We start from the raw sequence: 22088 nt of genomic DNA, 5'->3' as shown, positions 1-22088 counted from the left end.
TTACACAACCCACGATTACTCAAAACTATCCACCTTTTCAACACTACGATACCAGCTAACCTCTTCAAGTTCTACTCCCAACCAACAAAACCTTAACCTATCGCTACAAGACTGCAGCCAATCATTATTCGATACCTTATCACCAAACCCGATATTCTGAAACTACTATATCGTTGTTCCAGAGTAAGTTGTAAAAAAGATTGCATGGCGTTTTTATTTTCAAAATTGTTGGGTCTAAAAATGACAACCTACTGAAATGAAGTATTATTTTTTCAATTTGTTTCAAATCCATCTTTCAGTATTCTGTTTTTCTAACTCTTCAATATATTCTGGCCTCAACCAATATTAGTACGAGATGCAATAATCATTACCTCCCCTACAAGAATAGAACATACAACTAATAAGAGACAGAAGTTATATAAGTTGATAAAATAACATTAAAAGAAAAAAACACACACACACACAATGAACCGTAAATTAATTAATTATTGTTGTTTAATTTAATTATTAAACTGCGTTTTTAGAAATTGCAAAAATATATTATTTTTCGTAAACATAACTTTAAAATCTATATTTAACTCACAATACAGACAATTGGACTTTATTGCAGATTTTTTACAACACATGTGTTAACGCCGCTTATTTTAATTATTTCATGTTTCTTAATATTTAGGAACCCAGGAATGGGATAGTAGCAAGGGTCGGCAACCTTTTAATATACAAGAGCCAAAAGTTACAATTTTAAAAATTCCCCAGTTTTAAAAGAGTCACAATTTTTAGTTTAATGTTTTGGTATTAGGAAAATAAATTTGATTTGTTATTTAAAATAAATAGCTTTAAATATAAAATAATATTTATTCATATAAAAACAGACATGTTTCATCAGAATAGTAAAATTAGTAATCAAATAATATTATTCTAGGACTATCTCAATTTACATTAGAAGCTGTTAATTTTTATTTTATTTTTTTCTTTACGGATATCACCGGCTCAGGAGGTGTCTCCCATTAGCCAGTCAGGCCTCAACACGGCAAACGCCGACTTACTGGCTAGGATATCAGTTTGCATAACTTGCATCGTTCGCTTATATCCTTTTGTTCTCGCTAGGCATATCTTCCATCCCACTGAACGCTGGGTAAAGCCGTACCCCATCGTCCAGTAAAAATGAAATTATAGAACTATTAATATTAGTGCAAGGAGCTGGAGAGCCGCATCTGGACGTCAAAAGAGCCGCATGCGGCTCGCGAGCCACAGGTTGCCGACCCCTGGTCAAAGGCGATACACACGTAGCTCCTTGCAGGCATATCTTCTGGGAAGATCTCACCCCCACCCTCCCCCCCTCCCTTGAGCCGAAGAACATCTACCGCTCCCGAACGAAACAGAATGTATATAAAAAGTAAATACGTTTAACAGTGTTCGCCCCCCACCCCGGAAAGAAAGTCTAATTGTAACTGGACATGCTATGATGCGTTTAATTTAAGAAAGGCGCGGGCTAATACCGAATACATTATCACTTTCCTGTTGTTTGAAAAAAAAATGTTTAATTGAAAGGGAAATAACCAATTAAAATATATAAAACAATTACAAATCCAAAATCAGAAAACCAAAATACACTAAAGTTATTTGAGACTTTCTAAAAATACGTATACAACTGCTTTGTAATCAAAGATTTCTAATAACACTAGATGTTTTTAAAATAAAAATTACGTCTAATTTTAACTTAGAGACTAGAAACTTTAACTTTATTATAATAATCGTTCTTTTAGTATGGTTAAAGTACGCTCTATCATATTCACATTTTTATTTGGGAAGAGCAGGGTTCGGCAACCTTTTGAAGCGGAAGAGCCAAAAGTTACAATTTTCAAAATTTCCCTGGTTTTAAAGAGCCACTAACATTTTCTTTATTTCAAAAATTTTATTTTTGTATTAAGAGTATTAGTATTTGTTCAAGGAGCTGGAGAGCCGCATCTTTATATCAAAAGAGCCGCATGCGGCTCGCGAGCCGCAGGTTGCCGACCCCTGGGTTAGAGCTATTTCTGGATCCCTTGCATAAGGGACAAATTCAAATCTAAATAATAGTTAGTGTAGTTTATTTAAGTATAGATTTAGTTGGACGCCGAGGTATAATGGGTCATTAGGATACTATTATTATACTGAACCTAATGGGTCGCTGTCGTTCATATATGCAGCATATATATTCAGCTTGTACAGTAAAAATACAATACATATATTTAACGTTAACAAATATTAATGAAATACAACTTTATTTCCAGTGAAATTCAAACATTTGCAAAAAGTATTATCTGATATGTTGTCTGTAATGTAAAAGAACCGTTAGACATGGCTGTCATTTATCTCCTATTTCCTTACATACCCAGGTTAAAACCACTCTAATTGTATCTGTCACAGGCACAGGTAACATTTAAATCTACATAATAGATGAATTAGACATCACAATAAACAAAAGAAAAAATAATTGCATACGTATATTTGGACTAACTAAAAGAATATTATATTTTCTTTTACGGCTCTTATGTTTTATATATGTTTTTAACTTACATAATTATTATTCAAAACTACATTGCTTAAACAAAATAAAAGATATATACACATCATATTTCATCTGGTTTTCATTTAAATATATTTTTGTGTTAATACAATGTCTACCATATTTTACACATCTAAAAGATTAACTTTGTCGAGCGAGTATGTTATGTTAAGTCCACTGCCCTAGTGACAACACTATGTTACCTATATGTACCCTTCCTTCATTTCCCGAACTGCAAAGAATAATTTCGACATTATTTTCTCAACGAACAACTTGGCTACTCGATATTTACAAAAGGGGTCATCCATAAATGACATCACGTTTTTTTTAAAACGATTTACCCCCTCACCCCCCTCCCCTCCGTCATACGTCTTCCCCAAAAGCCAGACCCCCCCCCCCCTCTAAAATGACAGCCCCCCTCAAAATTGCTGTTGAATTTTTCTTAATGCCGATATTTTTCCAAAATCTTGTCAGAACTGTGTCAACATAGAGTATTTTGATCAATTCCTGTTACAATTTATTAAAACCGTTTTCTAAAACGCGAAATAACGGCGAAAACTCGTTTTCTAACATTGCTTTTTTATAATGCAAAAAAAAGTGACGTCTCGCCATCTGAACACACTCCCCCCTCTCCCCCACTTATCAAACCGTCACAAAATTACGGACCTCCCTCTCCCCTACGAGTGTGACGTCATTTATGGACGACCACAAACACGATTACTAAACTCACGATTACGCAAAACACTATTCAACTGCTGTATTCGATCTACCTGATACTATCAGCTCACAATTATTCATAACTCGATTACAATAAAAAATACCTTTCATCTAAGACATACGATTAAATTATTTTATAAAATTGCCTTAAGGAATTCTACAATATTTTCTCTTGAATCGGAAACCATAGCGGTCTGTGTGTAACCAGTTACTTGAGTTTAGTGTGTAGCCGCCAATGTACGATTTTTATTTTTTTAAATATATAGGACTAAAAATGCCAATCTACTTGAAAAATGTATGATTTTTTTCTATTTGTTTTAGGTCCATCTTTCAGTATTCTGCTTTCTTTAAACTCTTTAATCTATTCTGGCCTCAACCCATACTACAAAGTACCAGATGCAATAACCATTACCTCCCCTACATGAATAAAGCAAACACAAAATAAGGGAGAGAAGTAATTTAAGTTGATAAAATTAACATTAAAGAATAGCATGTAGCCTACATGCACAAAAATAGAACATTAATTAATTTATTTATTTTGTTAATTTAATTATAGACATATATTTGTGTTTTTAGAAAATGCAAAAATATATCAGTTTATCGTAAACATAACTTTAATATATATCTTTAACTCACAAACAGATACGCAGACTTTATTATAGATTTTACAAAAATGTTGTTACATGCCGCTTTTCTAATAAATACCTAGCTATAAATGTTTGTTATAATTTTGGATCCCAGGATATGTTGGTTAGCTCGCTATACCCGAATGTGTATGCCAGCAGTTCGTCCACGATACATTAGTGTGAGTACTGTTGGTTAGTTTGTAGAAGTTAAATGCCCCTATTGTGCATCATTGTATTCAAGCTGAAATATGTGATAGTTGATGTTAAAAATAATCTGTTATCCTATCTCACGACATACAATACATTATGTGTGTTACGACTGTGAGAGGGTTGAACAACTTGTACACTACCATGTGATAATATCAGACACACTACGTATTCATTGTGCCATTTCACTTCCAGACGACCAGGTGACAGTTTATAGATAATACGAACACAATGTTTACTTCTTCTAATGTATTCTGGTATTAGACTTGTTTATACCAGGTGACAGTTTATAGATAATACGAACACAGTGTTTACTTCTTCTAATTTATTCTGGTATTAGACTTGTTTATACCAGGTGACAGTTTATAGATAATACGAACACAGTGTTTACTTCTTATAATTTATTCTGGTATTAGACTTGTTTATACCAGGTGACAGTTTATAGATAATACGAACACAGTGTTTACGTCTTCTAATTTATTCTGGTATTAGACTTGTTTATACCAGGTGACAATTTATAGATAATACGAACACAGTGTTTACTTCTTCTAATTTATTCTGGTATTGGACTTGTTTATACCAGGTGACAGTTTATAGATAATACGAACACAGTGTTTACGTCTTCTAATTCATTCTGGTATTAGACTTGTTTATACCAGGTGACAGTTTATAGATAATACGAACACAGTGTTTACTTCTTCTAATTTATTCTGGTATTAGACTTGTTTATACCAGGTGACAGTTTATAGATAATACGAACACAGTGTTTACTTCTTCTAATTTATTCTGGTATTAGACTTGTTTATACCAGGTGACAGTTTATAGATAATACGAACACAGTGTTTACTTCTTCTAATTTATTCTGGTATTAGACTTGTTTATACCAGGTGACAATTTATAGATAATACGAACACAGAGTTTACTTCTTCTAATTTATTCTGGTATTAGACTTGTTTATACCAGGTGACAATTTATAGATAATACGAACACAGTGTTTACTTCTTCTAATTTATTCTGGTATTAGACTTGTTTATACCAGGTGACAGTTTATAGATAATACAAAAACAGTGTTTACTTCTTCTAATTTATTCTGGTATTAGACTTGTTTATACCAGGTAACAGTTTATAGATACTACGAACACAGTGTTTACTTCTTCTAATTTATTCTGGTATTAGACTTGTTTATACCAGGTGACAGTAAATAGATAATACGAACACAGTGTTTACTTCTTCTAATTTATTCTGGTATTAGACTTGTTTATACCAGGTGACAGTTTATAGATACTACGAACACAGTGTTTACTTCTTCTAATTTATTCTGGTATTTGACGTGTTTATACCAGGTGACAGTTTATAGATAATACGAACACAGTGTTTACTTCTTCTAATTTATTCTGGTATTAGACTTGTTTATACCAGGTGACAGTTTATAGATAATACGAACACAGTGTTTACTTCTTCTAATTTATTCTGGTATTAGACTTGTTTATACCAGGTGACAGTTTATAGATAATACGAACACAGTGTTTACTTCTTCTAATTTATTCTGGTATTAGACTTGTTTATACCAGGTGACAGTTTATAGATTATACGAACACATTGTTTACTTCTTCTAATTTGTTCTGGTATTAGACTTGTTTATACCAGGTGACAATTTATAGATAATACGAACACAGTGTTTACTTCTTCTAATTTATTCTGGTATTAGACTTGTTTATACCAGGTGACAGTTTATAGATAATACAAAAACAGTGTTTACTTCTTCTAATTTATTCTGGTATTTGACGTGTTTATACCAGGTGACAGTTTATAGATACTACGAACACAGTGTTTACTTCTTCTAATTTATTCTGGTATTAGACTTGTTTATACCAGGTGACAGTTTATAGATAATACGAACACAGTGTTTACTTCTTCTAATTTATTCTGGTATTAGACTTGTTTATACCAGGTGACAGTTTATAGATAATACGAACACATTGTTTACTTCTTCTAATTTATTCTGGTGGTATTAGACTTGTTTATACCAGGTGACAGTTTATAGATAATACGAACACAGTGTTTACTTCTTCTAATTTATTCTGGTATTTGACGTGTTTATACCAGGTGACAGTTTATAGATAATACGAACACAGTGTTTACTTCTTCTAATTTATTCTGGTATTAGACTTGTTTATACCAGGTGACAGTTTATAGATAATACGAACACAGTGTTTACTTCTTCTAATTTATTCTGGTATTAGACTTGTTTATACCAGGTGACAATTTATAGATAATACGAACACAGAGTTTACTTCTTCTAATTTATTCTGGTATTAGACTTGTTTATACCAGGTGACAATTTATAGATAATACGAACACAGTGTTTACTTCTTCTAATTTATTCTGGTATTAGACTTGTTTATACCAGGTGACAGTTTATAGATAATACGAACACAGTGTTTACTTCTTCTAATTTATTCTGGTATTAGACTTGTTTATACCAGGTGACAGTTTATAGATAATACGAACACAGTGTTTACTTCTTCTAATTTATTCTGGTATTTGACTTGTTTATACCAGGTGACAGTTTATAGATAATACGAACACAGTGTTTACTTCTTCTAATTTATTCTGGTATTAGACTTGTTTATACCAGGTGACAGTTTATAGATAATACGAACACAGTGTTTACTTCTTCTAATTTATTCTGGTATTAGACTTGTTTATACCAGGTGACAGTTTATAGATAATACGAACACATTGTTTACTTCTTCTAATTTATTCTGGTGGTATTAGACTTGTTTATACCAGGTGACAGTTTATAGATAATACGAACACAGTGTTTACTTCTTCTAATTTATTCTGGTATTTGACGTGTTTATACCAGGTGACAGTTTATAGATAATACGAACACAGTGTTTACTTCTTCTAATTTATTCTGGTATTAGACTTGTTTATACCAGGTGACAGTTTATAGATAATACGAACACAGTGTTTACTTCTTCTAATTTATTTTGGTATTAGACTTGTTTATACGAGGTGACAATTTATAGATAATACGAACACAGAGTTTACTTCTTCTAATTTATTCTGGTATTAGACTTGTTTATACCAGGTGACAATTTATAGATAAAACGAACACAGTGTTTACTTCTTCTAATTTATTCTGGTATTAGACTTGTTTATACCAGGTGACAGTTTATAGATAATACAAAAACAGTGTTTACTTCTTCTAATTTATTCTGGTATTAGACTTGTTTATACCAGGTAACAGTTTATAGATACTACGAACACAGTGTTTACTTCTTCTAATTTATTCTGGTATTAGACTTGTTTATACCAGGTGACAGTTTATAGATAATACGAACACAGTGTATACTTCTTCTAATTTATTCTGGTATTAGACTTGTTTATACCAGGTGACAGTTTATAGATACTACGAACACAGTGTTTACTTCTTCTAATTTATTCTGGTATTTGACGTGTTTATACCAGGTGACAGTTTATAGATAATACGAACACAGTGTTTACTTCTTCTAATTTATTCTGGTATTAGACTTGTTTATACCAGGTGACAGTTTATAGATAATACGAACACAGTGTTTACTTCTTCTAATTTATTCTGGTATTAGACTTGTTTATACCAGGTGACAGTTTATAGATAATACGAACACAGTGTTTACTTCTTCTAATTTATTCTGGTATTAGACTTGTTTATACCAGGTGACAGTTTATAGATTATACGAACACATTGTTTACTTCTTCTAATTTATTCTGGTATTAGACTTGTTTATACCAGGTGACAGTTTATAGATAATACAAAAACAGTGTTTACTTCTTCTAATTTATTCTGGTATTTGACGTGTTTATACCAGGTGACAGTTTATAGATACTACGAACACAGTGTTTACTTCTTCTAATTTATTCTGGTATTAGACTTGTTTATACCAGGTGACAGTTTATAGATAATACGAACACAGTGTTTACTTCTTCTAATTTATTCTGGTATTTGACTTGTTTATACCAGGTGACAGTTTATAGATAATACGAACACAGTGTTTACTTCTTCTAATTTATTCTGGTATTAGACTTGTTTATAATCTTCATCTATATGCACATCTCACGAATCACTACACAAAATATGTTACTGTAAACCATGCGTGTAAAAATGTAGTTCTGATTTTTCTGATAATACAGACATATTAAACTAGCACATGTTTTTTTTCTCCATCAACGAACATTTATCTTGCAAGTAATGTTTACACAAGTTAATAAAGCAAGTCATCACCCCCCCCCCCCCCCCACCCACACACCCCATTTCGTAAGTTTTTACTTTTAGTTGAATATATTTTGAACTTCAAGTAAAATGGATGTATTGCACGTATTTGATTTGTAACCATGATTATTTACTAATATACGTTATAATGACACACAACTGGTTTTATAAAAATATAAGAATAATGTCTATTTTAAGTTTCTTTGAATTGGAACTAAATACTTTTAAAAAAAAATAATCTTAGGGCCAAAACCTGACAACGTATCATACTGATGTAATGTGTTTTTCATTTGATTTCACACCCAACTTTTAGTATTTTACCTTATTAACCATTTACTCTATTCTTGCTTCCACCAATATTAAGACTTAAGCATTTTATATATTAAAATTTTACCTCCCTTACATGAATAGTATAAAACAGTTTACAAGGGAGAGAAGAAATGAAAAATTCAATAACAATAAATTAACAAGAAAATAAGAACCCTCTTACTAAATTATTTTTTTACGAAAATAGATAACGAACATAAATTTGTTTTATTACAATAATAATACAGAATTTTGTGTATGTTAGTTATCTATTTAATGTGTGTGTTACATTCACAAACAGTAAACATTCGCTTTATTTTAGGATAAACTGCAACACTTCAATGTATTTACGCAACATAACACTTTTGATAATGCAACGCTAAACTTCAATTTTTGGATCCCATCAAATGGGACTATAAATAAAAACTTGAACCAGCTTGTCGGAAAATCTTCCGTCACCAACCATCTCTCTTTTAGTGTTTAACCGTCGGGGTGGTTTTGTCTTGTGTCTCTGTTCACTCACTGGAATGACCGCTGGTACAGATCTGTTGATTTTTTAGCTTGTAAAAACTAAATAATGCTTCGGATATTATAATGTGGTAGCCGATGTGGATTAAGATAAGCTAAAAGTTTTCTACGGCCAGAAAAACGTTCATTGTTTTAAGTGGTCTGTATACGCACGTGTGTTGGAGTATGGCAGGGGTCGGCAACCTGCTGCTCGTAAGCCGCATGCGGCTCTTTTGATGTCAAGATGCGACTCTTCAGCTCCATGGACAATAATTAATAATTAATTTTATTTTCTTTATTTTTAAAACTCATAAAAATATGAGTCTGCAACACTCGGTAATGAACGATATTATTGTAGGGTGCTCCTTAAACTAACGTAGGCATGTAGTGCTCGCGGGATAGCCCTGGGCGCCAATCGCACCCTCCAGAGACGCAGGAGGACGCGCCTAATTCGATTAAATGAGCGACTATAGCAACCCATTGTATTCATAGTCTATCGCGCTGTTTAAAATGAACGTAGCCGACATGGTGCTCACGGGTACTCCCAGTGTCAATCCGCAATCGACTTTTATTTTTATATACAGTATATAGAGAATAGCTCCTGGGGTTAATGTCGTGGGGGAGGGGGAATGTTTGTTAAATGCATGTTAAATTAAACATGTGGACCTGAATCCCACCCACCTCCATTACCCATTCCACAGGCGTCCTCAAAAGTCAATTTTATTTGGACCATCTCTCGCCCCTCGGTATGGAAGTCATAAATGGATTACCTCTTAACAGGTTTTTAGGGGTATATGTTTTACAACTGTCCAAAAATAACACAATGAAACTATCTGCTTGAAATGGGTGTGATAGAATAGTTTAATCAATTAAATACTAACAACTTCTAATGTCAACACGGATCATATTCCTAAACAAAACACTAACACGATTTGTACACATCAAACAAACTAAAGTCCTTATTTTCAGAATAGTCCATTGTCGGGGACAAGAAACATCAATGATTTGTGTTTAGCATATTGCCTTATTACTTTAGTGGTGCGTGGTCAATTAAAAGAAGCCATCTTAAAAAATAAAGTAATGTAATATTGCTTTCGGTGTTAACTAATGATTTTAAGATTATTTTGAGTAATACTAAAAAAAAACATTAAATGTTAAAAAAACATTAAATGATAAAAAAACATGTATATATTTAACTTTCTAATTACCAGACATTGTTTTGTTTATTCATCAACTTTTCCCTATCGTGCCATATCACGAGTGGCAGATGAAGTAGAGTTCATCTGTTTTAATGCCCTTTTCACATGCAGTGATAGTTTGCTCTATGCCAAGCCGTCTTTTTCCTCACTAGCGTCAGCTAGGTACCCATTAGAGCTGCGTGGACTCACCTCTTGTTCAGTGGTTCTAACTACGTTTACATCAAGACCAGCGGTTCTTAAACTGATGTCCAGCAGTAGTATGTACCGTTTCAACTAAAACAAATGCGTTCAATAAAACCCTCCACAAGAGGGGAAACAATCCAACCTATGTATCATCATACAACTTTCTAACGCTAACACAGTGGATACAGACGAAACTAAAACAAAAAACATATTAGTGGAAATAATATTTTCTGTAGGCCAACCAGAACAAGCCCTCGCCGTTTTGAAGGTTAACAAAGGGAACAACTGGACATAGGATTGTTGGTCTGTCATTCACACAACTTGGTGGTTGACATAGAGGGTGATACACACACCCTCCTCACCCAGCTCAATGGTTGACATAGAGGGTGATACACACACCATCCGCACCCAACTCAATGGTTGACATAGAGGGTGATACACACACCCTCCTCACCCTGCTCAATAGTTGACATAGAGGGTGATACACACACCCTCTTCACCCAGCTCAGTGGAAGGTGGATAGTTAGCTCCCTATGTTATATAAGCAAACACGGTCATGTTGCCTGTAGAAATGTGTTCATCTGTGATAGTGACAATACAATTAGAGATTAAGATAGCATCACATGGAGGTCCTAGAGCAGGTAAAGTCAGGTAGAGGATGGTTGTGATATTTATATAAGTACCATCCACAAAATATATAAATAAACGGAATTTATATTATTTTGTTTTCCCTTTCATTTTTTTTTCCAGTCTCATGTATACCAGTTGGCGACCCCCCAGAAAGACCGTCGCGACCCCCGGTGGGGTCGCGACCCCCAGGTTGGGAACCCGTACTCTAGAGACTGAACTTTTCTCTAAAATTAATTTTCTCCGACTGATCTTTTAACTAAAACTAATAAAGTAATTGCTCGAAAAATATTTTCTTTTTTAAACGTTTACTTCAAAAAGGCGAAAAATTAAATTTAAAAATTAATATAAACATAACTCGATATGTAGATAATGCGGTATATTGTTTTTTTTTTTTTATATTTCACCAATTTAATGTACATAATTTTATATAAATCACCAAAAACGTGCAGTAATATCGATTATTTAAACATTCATTTTATATATTTTATCACACAGAATATAGAAACAAGAACCATTTACTTTATTTAAATTATATTTATTTAAGAAAGTAACAACGATACTTAACCACACGGCGATTCCTGGATTCATTACATGAATTCAAGGGAAATAATTTAAAAAAAAAATAATTAAAAAATATCAATCGAAAAACTCAGAACAAAATTCACCATAATTTTTACTGTTTAACTTATTCATTGTATACATTTAGAAAGTTGTTTTTTTTTTCAAATGAGTCCAGAATTAGATATTTTCTAACAAGTACAACTTTTATCCTATTTTCACTTAGAATCGGATACTATAACTTTTTTTTAAAAGAAACTTTATATAAATAATGTTAACATTCGTTTAAATTAACGGTTCTACATGTTTGTTTTTCAATTTTTGGCTCCCAGTAGAAAAGGGACAAACTGAAAACCAACTAAAACAGGGATTGGTAATCTACTGCTCGCAAGTCGCATGCGGTTTATTTGATTTCAAGTTGCGGCTCTCCCGTTCCATGCACAAATATTACGAATTATATTATTTCATTTACAAAACTCATTAAAAAATATGATACTGTAAAAAAAACAAAAGAAAAAAAAACAAAAAACTTAAACACTCATCAGAGAACAATGCTTGCTGTGGCAAATATGCTCTATTGAGTCATACCGCACATAGACTATATATATAGCCGCAGCTACAGAATTGCTTGTTTGGTCTAGGGTTTGCCTCGTTGGACAAGAGGTCCCTTAATACTAAATAGTGTGTTTTATTAATGTTATATTATTATTATTGACTGGATGCAAATACTTGGCCAAGTGAAAGGGTTTAAAATTATGAGTCAATAATTAGCTCAGTGCAAAAGGTGTAACAATGATTTAACTTTTAATACATGAAGGTTAACATAGAGTAATGAACATAGGATCAAAGTTTTAACTCAGTCAGAGTAGCCTGAAATGGGCGACTGGTCTCCAGGGCGGCGTGGTCACATTTGCTCACACACGGACCTCTGTAGCGTCTAGGCTTTAGCCCCAAGCAGGCCGGCTGTAAAATAAATTTAACAAACGTCCTTACATCTATGTGATATACACATTCATTTAGACTTTAGAAACATACAACGGTACTATTGTAACAAAGATAATACTACATTTACTATATTACATTAGCATGACATAGGGCCTGCAATAAACATTACTGAATATATAGTTTTTTTTCATACATTGTTTTATACACATTCCATACTTATTTATTAATATATAGCAGTACAGTAAAACAAAGTAAGTTTTCAATTATCCTCAAATGAAGCCACACAATCCTCTACACACGCTGCCAAAGAGAAAGTATAATTTCTCCGTGGAGAACAAGTGCCGTAACATCAAAATGAGTATAATTTTTTAATGGCTAGTTCATTAGCACCAAAAAACGTGTACCTCCGAAGAGGGGAGAGGGTAGAGTGACCGAACTGTGGCGTCCCTACCCTACAGGTCACATGACTCAGGCTCCGCCCTCATGACCGCAGTCCGAGGTCGAGGACCGGTCAGCCTTACGATACCGCCGGACTCAGGTCTAGGTGTGCAGTGTTTCTTCCAGACTTTTTTTTTCTCCGGGGGAGGGGGGCACTTGAAATTTTCGGGAGGGGGGGCGGTCAACATTTTTGGGGGGTTGGAAGAGACTCTGCAGATGTGTACCATTACCTGTGGGGTAGCAAGAAGGGGGGGATAAGTGGAGACACCATGATATATATTTATAATCTATCATATATATTTATAATCTATCAAGTGCCGTCGTTTTCGATTATATATTTCCCTACCTGTCAGTGGTGTCCGTAAAGAAAGTAAATCAAGTTATTGGCTTCTAAGGTGGATTGGGATAGTCCTATATTTATATTATGTGATTACTACTTTTATCATAGCAGAGCTAGCTGAAACACTTTTGTGCGAAATATCTTTTTTTTTTATTTGAATAAACATTAGTTAATGTTTAACGCTATTAATTTCAAATCAAATTTATATACCTAATCCTTATGAAATACCAAAATATTGGAATATAATGTTAGTGGCTCTTTAAAAACTGGGAAATTTTTAAAATTGTAACTTGTGGCTCTTCGTCTCAAAAGCTAGTTGACCGCTAAGATAAGATCAATGCAGATTTGTCCCTTTTGTGAGGGATCCAAAAATAAACAATTAAATATCATGGTTGACTACTGTAAAGCATATTTTAACACTACTTAAAAAAAGATTCTTAAAATAAAGCTAATGTGTCTCTATTATAAGTAAAAATATGGTACCAGTTGTATTTTATTTTTATCTATATTTAGTACAAAATTGTTTGCATAATGTACTATTGCATATATTTTATAATTAAAACAATAGAGATGGTGTATTTTGTTATGAGTTGTTCGATTTGTATTTGTTTGAGCTATTTTGTTAAGTTTTTTCCCTTGCATTGCAAAATTATGTCCCTTCTGTACGGGATTTTCGCGTATTTATGCATCGTTTTTTTTTTCTTACATAAAGAACATTTAACATTTTAAAAAAATATAAGTATATGGTTATTCTGAGTGAAAACGATATATAAGATAAAGGTTAAAAACTTGATATTACTGTAGGACATTGTGATTTATATATAGATGTTTTTTGTTTTGTTTTTACTTGTTTTCAATTTTTATTTTCTTTTGAAAGTTTACTGAATTAATTCGCTTGAATTTTATAAAATTGTGTATACAAAAGAAGTAAAACATGTTAGTCAGAAATAGGCTACTCTTTGTCGGGCAGCAGTAGTAAATTTATTTTAAAAGTCATTTCGCTATTATTTACAGCACATATCGTACTTAAAAACAGGTCATTTATTTTTATAGTAATTCTTCTGCGAGAACACGTAAGTAGCGTATTTTCGTTTAGAGAAATCTTTAGGAGTACACGAATACAATCATGGTTTCTAGAGACACAAGCCATCGGTACCAATAATTATTATAAAAACCAAATTATAAATATAATTAGTCAACACAACACCACATTCATTTAATATTATTAAATGCACACACTGATTAAGAGACTGTATTTATGTTGTTTTTCAAACCAATTTATTTGTATTATTTGTATTATTCTATAGATTTAAAGCACATTTGATTGAAATAGTTCATTTCTTCATATTCTTAAATTGGATAATGCGAGTCTTATTGAAGATGACTTCATTAGGGTGACAGGACAAAAGATCTCATACAAAATATCTCACAATATCTCAAGATAACTTTACAAAAATCACGACATGTTATCAGATAGCATAACTCTACACCAACCACCAGATAAGCACTCCACATGTTAGACTAGAATCTTCTAGATAAACTTACACAAGAAAACATGATACCAACATTCAAATTTATTTATTTTGTCCCTGTGTGAGGGATCCAGAAATACGATAAAACGATAGAGTACGCTCTCAAGTAAACCAGGTGAAATCAATATTATTATTTAATATTGACATGAAGCTAATGCGTTTAAAGTGTGAGTAAAAAAATAATAATTAAGTAACAGCTCGATGGAAAGTAAAAAAACAAACAAATCCATGTATTGTACCTTACGGTATATAATTATAACCGAGTAAAGAAATGAAAACGCGTGCATTTATTATTTGTCTTTTGTAAATAGTTTTTTCTTTTATTTCAAAAATTTACATAGTTAATTCCCTTTTAATTGTTTGTAATGATTTAAAAGGTGAAGCAAAACATAGTCTTAGTCAGCAAAAAACAATTCAACAATTAAACAAATTAAAGAAACACGTTGAGACTCAAAAACGATGTTTGGAAAATCTTGACTCTCTTTGTTGTCAAATCTTACTCTAGGCCAGGGGCGTAGCGAGGGGGGGGGGGCGGGGGGGGGGGGGCGGACCGCACCGGGTGACACCATTTAGGGGGGTGACACCAAGGCAAACAATAGCAAAATATATTGAGAAAAACTTGAGGGGAGGGGGTGCAAATCGAAAGTTTCAGGGTTGGGGGTGCAAATCGAAAATTTGAAAGTTTGTCCCCGGGAAGGGTCGCTACGCTGACGTGTATTGCCGTTTGATGTTTGAACATCCTGATGAACATCATGAACATCATGTCAAGGCTAGAAGACAGTTCTGTTTAGACGTCTGCCATTAAAGGGACACAATGTTAGAACATCTGTACAAAAGTGTGGCCAGTCGAAGATTGTGATATAAACTGTAAAAGCTTCCGGAAAAAAAATGTTAAATATAAGCCTAACTACATATGAAATAAGGTAACAAAATGTGATGTTATTAAAAGTAGGTGATTTCTCTTTAAACCAACTGAGGTTTACGATATTCATGTTGTGATAAGTGATGCTGTAGTACCTGATTTAATTATTGTCCAATTTGCTAAAGTATGCTTAAGCAGAAGAGGAAACTCAGGTCAAGTTGAGTTGGAATCCTACTTATGGAAATTGTTACAAAATAAAACAAATGTTTTATATTCGAAGTACAATTAAGAATTACATTATTGTTTTACGTGCGGTAAAGAATAATTTTCTTTAAGACAGCACAATTTTCTTTAAAAAACATAACTTCAAATAAAACCATACACATATTATTTTTATTTTTTACTATTTCTTAGATTAGAAAAAAATTAAAGTAGGTTGCCATCCAAATGTTTGCTACACATTTGGTGTTGACTTTAATTAATACAAATTGTTAAACATTAGAAAATAATATGATTAGTAAAAAAAAAAAAACTTTTCTTGCAGTGAAACCATAATACATTAATACACGTATGCGTTTAGTAATAGCATATGTTTCTCAACAAATCCCTCCCTCAGTTATGTTAGCGAAGTTATTTCATAAACACGACTCATTGACAAGATAAACAAGACATTCAGGGGACGTATTGAAGTTGTTTTATTAATGGCATCTGTGTCTCATTCCTGATACGGATCCTAATCCAACGGCCCACCTTGAACCTAATTAGGAGTGTTTGTATACACGTTTTTTTTTGTGAGGGGAAATAATTTATAGAAAATATGTTTAAATATTAACGACTTTAGAAAAAAAATGAAAAAAAATAAAATAAAAATAATAGAACAAAACTAAAATTCGAAAGAACATGTTGGATCCCTATACATATAAAATGGGTCAAGTATTTCAGATATGCTACTAGGGACGTTGTCAACCATTCCAGACATTACCAATGTATAATGACTATTTTCCTTTTTTTAAACAGAAAAATGTTAATGAAAGATCCTTATTGTCATATCCGTAACCTGTGACATCATCCCTGGCCACATCACCAAAGATCAAAATGACCAACTTTTAAAAACATGTTAACGTATTTTGTTTATTTCGGGAGTCTTTCCTTAAGGGGGAGGGGTGAGGGGAGGATATATTTAGCCACCATACGCATCCAATGACATTTAAACTCACCACATTATCGTTAGTAAATAAATGCTAACTGAAGGACGCATACCACTTTGGCTCCCAACGTAATACATGTTGTACATAGCATACACTCACTAAAATTACTTTTGTCCCTTTTTTTCTGCTAGAAATTTACATCAACCTGTTTTATTAAGTAAATTTTTAGAAAACCAACTTGGTCTTGACTTGTTCATATTGATAACCAATTTACCACCACTATTGTCAGCTGCCTCTCCATTATAAACAAACTCAATTTCTTGCATTGGAACATCATACTTGACATCTTCTCCCAACTTAGCTTTCATTTCCTTGGTCTCTAAACGAACTTTGTCATAACAATGCTTGCACGGATCTCCTTTCTCTCTATAATTAGCACACTCCAAGACCTTTTTCATAGGATAAAGAAATACATTGTTAACTTTGTGTTGGTAATTTGAAAGTGTAGCAAGTTGTAACATTACTAAATAACGATACTTAAAATAAAGCTAAGGTGTCTCAATTATAATTTAATATATTACATGTTGTATTTTCTTTTCGTCTATTACTAGCACACAATTGTTTACTTACTGTATACTTGCAGACATTTTATAAGTAATACAGTCGAAAAGATGGTGTATTTTGTATGAGTTGTTCGATTCGTATTTATTTTAGTTATTTCGTTAAGTTTCTACCCATGCATTTAAAAAAAAGTGTCCATTCTGTGAGGCAAAAGATAAAGGGATTTTTCTTACTTAAAGAACTTTTTTAAAAAAATCAAGTAAATGGTTATTCTGAGTGTAGACAATATAAAACATATAATGGTTGAAAAAAAATCGATATTACTCTTCGGTACTGTGATTTCTATAAAATTATGTAAATTAAAATTGTGAAACTAACTTGAAAAAGCCCACATCGTATCAAATTTCTACTTTTCAAATGACGTCTGTACTGTATTTTAATTAGTATCCCCCTTTTTTTAAGTTAACGATTTTATCAACAACAAAAAAAAACGCAACTTCCCTTTACCAAATGTTTCTTGCCATTTGAAACCATATAAAATTCACAAACGAATATCTTAATGTCTTAAAGATTGTGGGTTTCAAATTAAATTTGACCAGACATTGTAGCGATACACGTTTAAAGGTGGGGTGGGGGTGGGGGGGGGGGGGGTGGATCACACTAAAGCAAAAAAAAAAAAAACATTCACACACATATCCATTTTAGTTGAAGTTCAAAAATATATTCAACTAAAAGGAAAAACTCCCGATATGGGGAGGGGGGGATGACTTGCGATATTTACATGCGTAAACTTTGCTTACAAGATACATGTCAGTTTAGGCAGAAACACAACGGACGCTAGGTTAATAGTTTGTCTTTTTCTCTAAACCGAATCCAAAATCAAAATCACCACTTTAAATTTAAATTTAACCGTGTATCCGCTATTTAGTTGTTTTCAGTAATTCATATTTATTTTTAATTCGACACGACCAATACTACGATTGAAAATATTTTGCTTTAAAACACTATCGGTATTTAGTGAAGGACGATTATCCCCACCCTCCCTTTCCCTTGTATTGAGAATTCAACCCACAATCCCTGATGTTCAAGAGGGCGCTTTTAAGGTGTTACTTATTTTTTATTGAAACTCATAATCCGACAATTAAGGTAGTAATTATCGTTGTAATTAATTGGCATCCCAGCTTTGTGATGGCAGATTGTGGAGGAGTACGTGAGATTAATGGATGAAGTTATAAAAATCACGACAGGGAAAAAACGACATACATAGGACCAAACCACTAAAGTAAATATAAATATACACACACACACACACACACACACACATATATATATATATATATATATATATATATATATATATATATATATATATATATATAAATCTCTGCCAGCCACCATATATTATCAGATAGCATTGGCGTAGCCAGGATCGTCTCAAGAGGGGGGGGGGGGGGGGAGGGTTCCAATTTTTACCCGGGAAAAAACTTTCGATTTGCACCCCCCTTCATACTTTTTATATATATATACCGATGGGTCTAGATGGGGGGGGGGGGGGGTTATGCCTACGCCACTGTCAGATAGTATAACTCTACACCAGGCAACGTATTACGTCTCCACCGGTGTGGGTCTACAACAAATTCCGTAAAGACACTTGAAGAAATGGTGTTTGTCCGAAGGCCGATTTCCTGAATGGACACTGGCCCAAATACAACAAATGCCCATCCTCCAATAGGGTTCCAAAAATTATGGCTTGTAATATTGAACAGGATTTTTTAAATGTCATTTTAACTTAAAAGTAAATTATATTTCATAGCTGATATTCTTTTACTGTGAGTGAAGGTAATTTTTTAAGAAAAAAAAGTTGTTGCTATAATTTATCAACAATAACATAATTTTTAAAGATAAATTAGAAAGGACATGTAACTGCCATGCATAATTACTTACTTTTGGTATTTTGTTTTTAAATTAGGAAACTTCACAAAGTTATTCCCCTTTTTAAACTTAAAATGATTTTCATAGGGGTTGTAATACACTATGTGGGTAACTTAAGGTGTGCTAAGATTCTCTCTGTCGGGCAACAATAGAAGATTATTTAAGGGGGCGCATCGATGAACTAAGCTTGAAAAATCATGGTCGACCTCGGAAAATTCATTTTTTTTTTTTTTTTTTTCTATTACTTTAACCACTTATAAACATAATATACTTATCAAATTTACAATAAAATATTGTTTTTACACTTGTTTTTGCATTTGAAGTGGGTGTGTGTGTGTAAAAAAATGTATTTCACCCCGAAATATGCCCATCACAACGATGTGTAGCGAGATCTACACACCGCAGTGAGCCTAGCTTACCATATATCAAAATACGCGGAATTTCGAGGTCATTCTAGTTAGCCTAACAACATTGACCTAGTTCTAAATATAGTATTTCAAAACATGCAATGAAAGTGTGCTTCAAAATGGGAAGAGTCATGTATCTATTGGTCAATAGATGTCACATGACGCTACTGTCTAAAAATAGCGTGCGCCAAGCTGAATTTTTCTAACTTTTGTCAGAATGTGTCGGCCGTGTCCTAGGAGATGCTATTTTTAGCCGAGCTAAAGTTTACATTTGCAACAACTTTCACTTTCTACCATTGCGACCGTGAAATCGAACTTTTACACATTTTGAATTATTTTTCGTTTCTGGAATTTATTTGAAGGTAAAGTATGAATTATTCAATTATTTCTATTCCTTTATCAAAGTATAAACTAGTTTTAACTTAGATGCCAGATTTTACGTAGATTTTGATGTAGATCTAGTAAATTTACTACGTAACTAGATCTTAGTCTTAGCCTAGCTATCAAAGGTTGAATCATAGTTGAATGTAATCAATGTATGCAGATAATGTGCATACCTTTTAGTACGTTGTGATTTTTTTTTAAACAGCTTTTACATTATTATGACTTGTTTTACAGATCTACAATGCCTGCACAAAAGTATGCAAAAAAGGGAAAGGCTTCCCGAAAGCAGAAGGCTACATTGGCTAAGGCTCGTGCTACCAAGCAGCAAAAATCCACTGCAGCCACCACATCCACTGCAGCCACTGCTGCCACTGCAGCCACCACATCCACTGCAGCCACTGCTGCCACTGCAGCCACCACATCCACTGCAGCCACTGCTGCCACTGCAGCCACCACATCCACTGCAGCCACTGCAGCCACCACATCCACTGCAGCCACTGCTGCCACCACATCCACTGCAGCCACTGCTGCCACTGCAGCCACCACATCCACTGCAGCCACTGCTGCCACTGCAGCCACCACATCCACTGCAGCCACTGCTGCCACTGCAGCCACCACATCCACTGCAGCCACTGCAGCCACCACATCCAATGCAGCCACCACATCCAATGCAGCCACCACATCCACTGCAGCCACTGCTGCCACCACATCCACTGCTGCCACTGCAGCCACCACATCCACTGCTGCAACTACACCCACTGCTGCCACTACATCCACTGCTGCCACTACTCCTGCTGGATTTACAACCATCCCCACAGTGGTCAGTGCCTCCAAGAGAAAACTTAACATGTTTTCTCAGTGTGAAGCACCTCAAGCTGCTACAGTTGGAGGGCTGGTCATTGTGGACCTGGCTGAAGTAAACGCCCTCTTTTCGGCAGCTCAGTGCAGTACATGTCTAGGGCCCTTGCAACTTATTTCGACTGGACGCAAGGGTCTAGCGCATCAACTGGAAGTCAGCTGCACAGTGTGCAACTCCTCCATAGCAGCAGGATCAAGCTCCAAAATGAGTAGCAGCGACAGGTGTTACGATATCAACAAGAAAGTTGTCGCTGCTTTCCTCAACATAGGATTAGGCTATGCTGCTATGGATAAGGCCGATTTCCCGAATGGACACTGGCCCAAATGCAACAAATGCCCATCCTCCAATAGGGTTCCAAAAATTACGGCTTGTAATATTGAACAGGATTAAATGTCAACTTAACTTATTAGTAAATTTTATTTCAAAGCTGATATGCTTTTACTGTGAGTGAAGGTAATTTTTTAAGAAAAAAAAAGTTGTTGCTATAATTTATCAACAATAACATAATTTTTAAAGATAAATTAGAAAGGACATATAACTGCCATGCATAATTACTTACTTTTGGTATTTTGTTTTTAAATTAGGAAACTTCACAAAGTTATTCCCCTTTTTAAACTTAAAATGATTTTCATAGGGGTTGTAATACACTATGTGGGTAACTTAAGGTGTGCTAAGATTCTCTCTGTCGGGCAACAATAGAAGATTATTTAAAGAAGACAGCTTTACATTTTAAAAACATAACTTATTGTATTTCTAAACCAACGCGTCGTGTATATCGTTGTAACGAACTGGATAAGATGTTCAAAGGAAAGCGATGTAAGTTACGAACTGGTTGGCTCAGTTTACATGTTAAAGTGCTCTTGAGTGTTTATTTACTCTAACACTGGTTAGTCTTAGGTAATATATTGTTTAATTGCTTTAAATGTTACTCTATGTATATT

The 22088-nt window shown here is 33.7% G+C and overlaps 1 protein-coding gene across 1 annotated transcript; it reads left to right on the top strand.

The window, feature by feature from the left end:
* Nucleotides 1-20529: 20529 nt before the first annotated feature.
* On the top strand, nt 20530-21537 carry LOC131952317 (uncharacterized). The gene has a single exon (XM_059314931.1). It carries the CDS (start codon nt 20530-20532, stop codon nt 21535-21537), a length of 1008 nt encoding a protein of 335 aa, XP_059170914.1.
* Nucleotides 21538-22088: the final 551 nt, after the last annotated feature.

Source organism: Physella acuta, unplaced genomic scaffold (genome assembly GCF_028476545.2).
Source record: "Physella acuta isolate Inbredline_101_S28 unplaced genomic scaffold, ASM2847654v3 ptg000071l, whole genome shotgun sequence".
In the NCBI taxonomy this organism is placed as follows: domain Eukaryota; kingdom Metazoa; phylum Mollusca; class Gastropoda; family Physidae; genus Physella; species Physella acuta.
The sequence above is the reverse complement of the archived record's forward strand: the minus strand, read 5'-3'. Positions and strand labels throughout refer to the sequence as shown.

Bases quoted from the DNA above. Each gene is read 5' to 3' on its own strand.
- LOC131952317 (XM_059314931.1), top strand. From the start codon at position 20,530: ATGCCTGCACAAAAGTATGCAAAAAAGGGAAAGGCTTCCCGAAAGCAG.